Here is a 7,942-nt window from a genome sequence, read left to right as displayed (position 1 = left end):
ACTTCCCAATGCCACGACCCTTTAATACATAGTTCCTCATGTTGTGGTGACCCTCAATTTCATTGGTACAAACTGAACATAATGAAAGCATAGTGATTCATCACAAAAACAGTATGTAATTATATATTTGTTTTCCGATGGTCTTAGGCGACCCCTATGAAAGAGTTGTTTGACCCCCAAAAGGGGTCTCGACCCACAGGTTGAGAACCGCTGCACTAGAGACAGGACACTACTGCCCCCTTGAGACAGGGCATATATTCTCCAGCTTGCCATTGTCTTCCTTCTGCTCACTGATATGATCTATCTGCCTGGGTCTGGGAGTCAACTGTATTTAGAATCCCTTCATCATCAAAGGCATGATATGCAACAAATGAATGCCACCAAATAGAAAATATTACTAGAAAAGTTCAACACCAGTATGGTTTTTGAGGCCTGGAGAGTATTATGCTAAGTGGAATAAGCCAGTCAGAGAAAGATAAGTATCACATGATCTCACTCAGATGTGGAATCTAATGAACAACATAAACTGATGAACAAAATAGATCCAGAGACATAGAAGCATGGAATAGACCAGTGATGGCGAACCTATGACACGTGTGTCAGAGGTGACCTGGGGGAGGGACTGTGGGAGGTTGGCCGGACACGGGAAGTTAGCTGTGGGAGTGAACTGACCACTAGGGGACAGCTCCTATGTTGAGCATCTGTCCCTTGGTGGTCAGTGCATGTCATAGTGACTGGTCGTAAAGGTTGCTTAGGCTTTTATATATATAGATATGCATAACCCATGGACACAGATGATAGTGTGGTGACGGCCTGGGGCAGGAGGCAGTGGTGGGCTAGAAGGGGTGATTGGGGGGAAACAGGGGACATATGTAATACTTTCAACAACAAAGATTTAGAAAGCTAAAAAATAAAAAATATTTCCTATTATGGCTGAGGCAAAGAAGGGGAGCGATTGAGACAGAACCAGTATCAGAACCAGGTTACTGCAACAGGCCTTTCAACAAACACACAGCCCTGCTACCTCCATGTGTTTGTGCTCTTATCATGCACATAGGTACTAGTTAGAGTTGCACTGACCTTCTCCAAGCAAGGAGGCAGATGCAGAAGTTTCTCCATGCTTATTACGAATAACAATAGTGTATTCTCCAGCATCATCGGCAAAAGTCATTGAAATCACCAGTTTGCACTCACCAGTTTGTTTGTTGTAAATCACTTTGTGCCTTTATGGAAATAAACAAACAAAAACTTCAGTCATATTATAATCCTTATGTTACTAAAATAACCCTTATGTGGATCTGTGCTATAAAATTCAATGATCCTAAGCATGTAACAAAGCCCTACCATAGAAAATAACTATCAGATAGCTGAAAATTGTGGAAAATACATGGACATGAGTAATGAGGGTCATGAACACTCTTTAAAACAGTGGTTCTCAACCTCGGCTGCACATTCGAATCACCTGGGAATTTTTTAAAAATCCTGATTTCTGGGCCTCATCCTCCAGAAATTCTGTTTCTTTGTTATGGGGTGAGGCCACAACATTAGTAACAAAGAAACAGAATTTCCTGAGGATGAGGCCCAGAAATCAGGATTTTAAAAAGATTCCCAGGTGATTCTAATGTGCAGCCAAGGTTGAGAACCACTGCTTTAAAATAAATAATATAATACCACTAGAATCAGATATATGGAAATAAGTGTCTGCAAATATGTCTAATTGGAGAAAACTTATTAGCATTACTTTTCATGTATAACTATCTTTCTTCTTCATCACATGACCCTTATTTTCTTACCTTTTAGTGAGTTAATTATGTGCTTTTGGTAAAAAAAAAAAATTGTCTCAGATTCTTTCAGGAAAAGTGTGTGTGTATGTGTAAAAATACCTGTCAAAATATACATTTTCTCTATTTCCTTAGCCCTATAAATGAATCAAACTAGAATATAAAGAAATATATCTTCTATCCACTTTGTCACATGGCTTTGCTTCTCAATAAGATTTTGTACAAACATGAAAATACACAATGAAGGCTCCCTAGTGAAGAGCCTACCTTCAGGGAATGGTGCTATAAGTATATTCTACTTCTCTCTAGGCTCCATATACATATCATGCAAACCACAGAGAACTCTGTACCATTCAGCCATTAACATACCTATATCCAGAGGTTAGAGGAACCCCAGATTTTTTCCAGTAGACATGGGGCTTTGGGTTGCCGCCAACCTGGCATTCAAATACCACACTCCCTCCTTCTACCAGTTTCTGGACCACTGGTTTTGAAATGAAGAAAGGAGCAGCAGGTTCTCCAGGTTCTGCTCGGTCTTCCATGATGCTAGTGTCAGTCATTATCACATCTCTTGACTCCATAAAGCTGGGAATAGAATTTCCTCACATTAGCTTCTGGGCTGTAATTTTCTAATACTAAAGGGACTGAAAAAAATCAAAACTATATATTGACCCTTGAACAAAGTGGGGTTTAGGGGCCACCGTGCAATTCATGTATAACTTTTAAAACACACACACATATATTCTATTGATTTCAAAGAGGAAGGGAGAAGGAGGGAGAGAGATAGAAACATCAATGATGAGAGAGAATCATTGATTGGCTGCCTCCTGCACGTCCCCTACTTGGGATAGAGCCCACAGCCTGGGCATGTGCCCTTGACTGGAATGGAACTTGGGACCGATCCGTCTGCAGGCCGACGCTCTATCCACTGAGCCAAACTGGCTAGGGCCATGTATATCTTTTGACCCTAAATTCAGCTTTTTCTACCCACAGGTTTCAAATTCATAGATGCAACCAACCAGACTGAAAATAGCATTTTCAATTCACCATTGGGAATCTACTTTGGGAATGTGAAAATACTGTTTTTGATTCCAAGTTGGTTGAATCTGCAGATGCGAAACCTAACGGACACAAGGACTGACTGTATTTATTGAAAAACACCCATGTGTAAGTGAACCCATACATTCAAAAACCTGATGTTCAAAGATTGACTAGAACAAAAGCTCATTAACAAAAGAATGTTTTACCGTTTCTCTTCTGTGGTAAATTTCTCAGTCACGGTTGTGGTTTCTTTTTCAAACTCTTCTGACACTGGAAAAAGATAGAAGTTTCTCGTTAAAGTCAGGCACTTAGTCCATTTTGTTGGTGACCCCTGCTTAGCATAACAATTTAAGTTGACTCCATAACTTACCCCCCGCCCCGCCAGTTCCAAAAGGGGACACCACTGGGAAGTGTGCAGAGACCCTATTGTGCAAGGAAGTGTCCGCTGGGAGTGATGAGTGAGTGACAGCATGTGTGCACGGACATGGGCGTATGGCCACTCACCCTGCACAGCGAGGTAGCAGGATGTGCTGACGGTCCCAGCCTCGTTCACAGCACTGCAAGTAAATCGCCCGCTGTCTTCTGCAAAGGCTTCCCGAATCATAAGACGAGCGATTCCACTCTGGAAGGTTATCTGGAAATCAATGGAACTTTCTATTTGGTAGTCTTCCCTGTACCATGTCACTTTCGGGGATGGGTATCCAGAGATGTGGCACTCCAAGGTGACGGATTCACCTTCTATAACAGTCACATTTTTTAAGCCCTGAAGAGAGAAAACAAGAATATAATATTGATAAGTGTGCATTTTCATTAGTCATCTCTCTATGTTATGACCTAGGTGGGGGTTTGAAGTACATTCTAATTGCCATAAATGGTTTTTTAAGATTGGGACCCTAGAAATGTTAGCAGAGATTCCTTTGGGAATGGGAATATCCCCAAGTTGAAATAAATGCAAGGTGTTTCCTAATTAGTGAGGTGGAATTGTATTAATGCCACACAGTGGGGTAACTCCATACCCTGTGTGATTCTCACATACTCAGATCTTAACAAACCCAGAAGGCTGCCTCTTCAACAAAGCTTTCCAAGCTCTCCCAGTTCTAAGTAATTGATCCTTCCTTGTGATCCTCCCTCTGTCGAGGTGCTTATCACTGCCTGTATTTTATCTTGCTTATTTTGGGCATTTTCCCTGACATGCAAAGGTTCCAGAAGGCTACATCTCTCTTTATATATCTCCATACTTTTCTCTAATGCCTTACACATAATAGAAATTCACTAATTTTTTGTACGATATGACCCATGGTTGCCACACAGAATCTCCGTTTCTCTCTCCAAATAGTGTATGGTCTTAAACTTAGCATTTGTAAACTCACTAATGCCATTTCCCAGTTTGAGAAACTGATCTTTGCACATTTTAAAATGGTGTGCCCAGATATGCACATGTTCCAACACAATCAGCTTCTTTACTCACCGAGACCAAAGTTGGTGGAGTGACAGGGATTTCAGCAGGTGCAGGTACTCTGGCTGTTTCTGTTACCTATGATTTTTACAAAGGATATTTACAAAATGCCCATGAAATCAGGGAAATCTCACCAACACTTAGCTCATGCAAAATTATAAAAATAAGTTGAGAAAAAGAGCTCTGTCCCACTAAAATTAAGTTTGAATATAGTAAAGGAGGAAGGCAAGACACCCAGCTGACTACTTCTTTAGTGCAAACTGCTGAGTGTCTGGCCGTGATTCATAGGGATGTGTGAGAAACAGCATGCAATCCGGGGACCAACCTTGGCTTCACGCCCATGAAGTACTTCGAAGCGCTCTTCACGGACTGTGCTACCAGTGACGCTCACCCCTACTTCCTTTTTCACTTCGATGCCAGCTTGACTCTTGTAAGTCTCTGGTGTGTCAGCGAAGGGGAACTGGGGTGAAGGGGTGGGCTCTGCTCTCACTCTGGTCTCACCAGGCTTCACAGTGGGTGCCTTCACGGATTTGGTAATCTTCTGAGAAGATGTGGCTGACAACTCTTTTTGTAAAGTAGCAATAGCGCTACCGGCTATTGATGCCTTAAATGGAAATGGAAGTGAGAAAATAAAGTCACTTAACTGTCATCTAAGTCATCATTTAGAAGTGCTTTGCCACTAGGATTTCTGTTGTGAGTCTCAGTCTATTATTTTATTTTATTTTTTGGGTCCATTTTTTTTAATGTTCTCATTATCACTTTAGAATGAGTGAAAAGTCAGTTAGAGATAAGCCAGTTATAAACCTCATTGTCATTCCTGCCACTTTGTGAAATATATTGAAAATATCTTTCTTAAAGAGTTGTACTAAGAACTCCCTATTTTACATTCTTATCATAAAGGAACTGAGGGTCTTCTAAAGCTCAGTCAAAAATTTTCACTCAATCATCCCAATGCTGCATTTGAAAATACCACAGTGAGCTATTCAAAGTCAAGAAATTATTAAAATACTTGGTAAATTCCTAAGAACTACTTTACAATAGCACATTTATGTTTCAGCCACAAATCTATTTGAAAGGTGAAAACGTAGACAATCAGAGAAGTAATTTAAGGCTTCCTTACTGTTTTTATTCTGTTGCTTTCTGTGATTATTCGATTTCAATAGTAATTTGGGACTATCCCAAATATAGTATCCAATGTACCTTACAATTCTCTGAAAGCATACAGGATTCTTGGATGTGTACAATAAGAACAAGAGTTTACAAATGTTGAGGGTTAGCATGTGCTGTCCCCTTGTGAAGGGTTTTCCATGTATTAAGTTGCCCCGATGACAGAGCTTAGAAGGGGCAGAGCCAGGACACTCAATTCAGGGCTGTTTGACTCCACAATCCAATCCAACCACCACACAATACCACCTCTTCATATTGTTACACTGAGGATACAACTATATGATTTCTCAATATCTGTCTTTAGTATTTATACACATTCTCAGTTAAGTTACTCTGGAATGTCTCATAACATAAGGAAAAGTAAATAGTATAATTACAGAATGTGAAACAAAGAGAAGCCTGCATGAATTTTTGTCTCTTCAGAGTGGTGAGATAACCACCTGCTACTCCAGGCTCACCCTGCAGGGCAAGTGTCAGAAACCAAACTGGGTCTCTGAGTCCACTCTGAATGCAAACGGACACTAACAAAAAGAGGCCACATTGGCCTATACCCGTGGTTGGCAAACTCACTAGTCAACAGAACCAAATATCAACAGTATAATGATTGAAATTTCTTTTGAGAGCCAAATTTTTAAACTTAAACTATATAGGTAGGTACATTGTCATTAACTTAATTAGGGTACTCCTAAGCTGGCCTTTGCTAAAAATATCCTCAATCTGATAGAGGTGCGTTCACTGAGGTCGACGGGGTACTCCTAACCATCCACACTCATCTTGTATACTTGTTTCAGATAGATGAGTGTGGATGGGAGAGTTGGAAGGGGTCGACCTCAGTGAATGTACCTCAAAACAATGTACCTCCCCCGCGCTGCATATCCCACGGCCCGCCTGCGCCATGTCTCCCGTCGCCCAACTGATCGACCCCCCCACTTCTTCTAATGCCACTTCTTCAAAATAAGACTCGCCCAGGCTGAAAACTGACTTCTGCGCATGGGCCATGAAGTTTCAATCGCACTGTATGTGGTATTTTGTGGAAGAGCCACACTCAAGGGGCCAAAGAGCCGCATGTGGCTCGCAAGCCACGGTTTGCCGACCACTGGCCTATACCAAAGATAACGCTATATCACTCATTAGATATTTAGTTCTTTTGAGCCAAATATTTCTTCCTCATGCTTATTAGCTGCTTACCTCATATCCATGTTCTGTTTTAGGAACAGAAATCTTTGAAACGGTAAAGTGAGGGCTTGCGGTGCGGGGGCGTTTATCCACATGGACTAATCTTTCAGTTGTTACATCTGTAGTTTTCTTGATCTGCAATAAAATGAAACTCAGTGATACCACTGTTCGCCAGAGGATCACAGAGGTGACACTTGCTTTCCCACGGTATTAAAAAAGCAGCAAGTTCAGACTCACCTGTGATGATATGTGCATTCCCATCTGGTCAGTAGTTGTGATATGAGTCTCCGAAGGAGCTTGGATCACTCTAGGCTTGACTGCTTTAGAGACAACCTGGGGTTCTGAGGCCGGACGCTGGGGCTGCTCAGCTATCTTTGTGGCAGAAACATGCTCCTTATAGCCATACTCTAATGTAGTCTGCTGAGCATACGATTCTTCAAGATGCCCAGGCTCTCTGGGCTCTCTGACACGGGCCTGGTCGACTGCAGCAACAACTGTTGCTACAGCTTCTGCCCTTTTCCCAGCATCCACCTGGAAACAAGGTTTCCACAATTAATACCCAGTCTTGTCAGAGTCAGGCTGGGCCTTCTCCTCCTAGGAGAGCAGATGAATGCCTAACGGCATGATAGTCAGAGGGCACCCATGTTATATGGCTATGTTAATGTCTCTAGAAATATAACTCATAAATGCACTTAAGAATTTAGTATTCACTGATTATTACAATGTATGGACATCTAGTTACAACTAGATGTATACAACTGCTTATTTAGACTAGACATTACATCACACACAACATAGGACAACACAACATGTACATAAAATAGTAAGAAGATTTTGAGTTTGTCAAGCATTATGTCTGAGGCAGTCAATTAGCCCTTGAGAAATCAGAACTTTGGGGCTGGTTATCTTCATTGATTCTTTTTGTTATCTTCTCAACCATTTAGTCTTGTGTTGTTGACACAATGACAGTGATGACAAAAGTGTACTCCAATGTCACCCAGAGAAATCAGTTGCTGCAAAGTTGTACAGTGCATGCAGATCTGAGATAACATGAAAGCTCACGAACACACAGAGAAGCACATTAATTTACTTATGATTCTGCAGGGATGAGAATTTTTTAATCTATAAGAAAATATCTCTCTTAAAACACACAAAGATAAACATGAAAAAGTGTTATATTTGTATTCAAGAGAACAAATTTTCCTATAGAAGTTCAATTTACTTTCATTATTTCTGGGAATTAACAGGAAGAAGGAAACATATGATGTTTTCTCATTTCCATGGATGTGATTAACATAAATGGGAACACAGTTTGCAAAGG

The 7,942-nt window shown here is 41.0% G+C and overlaps 1 protein-coding gene across 1 annotated transcript in view; it reads right to left on the bottom strand.

Annotated features, from left to right (window-relative positions):
• The window catches only part of TTN (titin), a 283,199-nt gene that overhangs the window by 254,266 nt on the left and 20,991 nt on the right, over positions 1 to 7,942 (bottom strand). The window contains 9 exon segments of the mRNA XM_015561820.1: positions 309 to 397; positions 1,081 to 1,223; positions 2,151 to 2,366; positions 3,029 to 3,092; positions 3,327 to 3,585; positions 4,291 to 4,356; positions 4,604 to 4,882; positions 6,634 to 6,756; positions 6,859 to 7,152. Coding sequence (XP_015417306.1) covers positions 309 to 397; positions 1,081 to 1,223; positions 2,151 to 2,366; positions 3,029 to 3,092; positions 3,327 to 3,585; positions 4,291 to 4,356; positions 4,604 to 4,882; positions 6,634 to 6,756; positions 6,859 to 7,152 — 1,533 coding nt within the window.

This window comes from Myotis davidii, unplaced genomic scaffold (genome assembly GCF_000327345.1).
Source record: "Myotis davidii unplaced genomic scaffold, ASM32734v1 scaffold370, whole genome shotgun sequence".
In the NCBI taxonomy this organism is placed as follows: domain Eukaryota; kingdom Metazoa; phylum Chordata; class Mammalia; order Chiroptera; family Vespertilionidae; genus Myotis; species Myotis davidii.
This window is presented reverse-complemented; position numbering and strand designations above follow the sequence as displayed.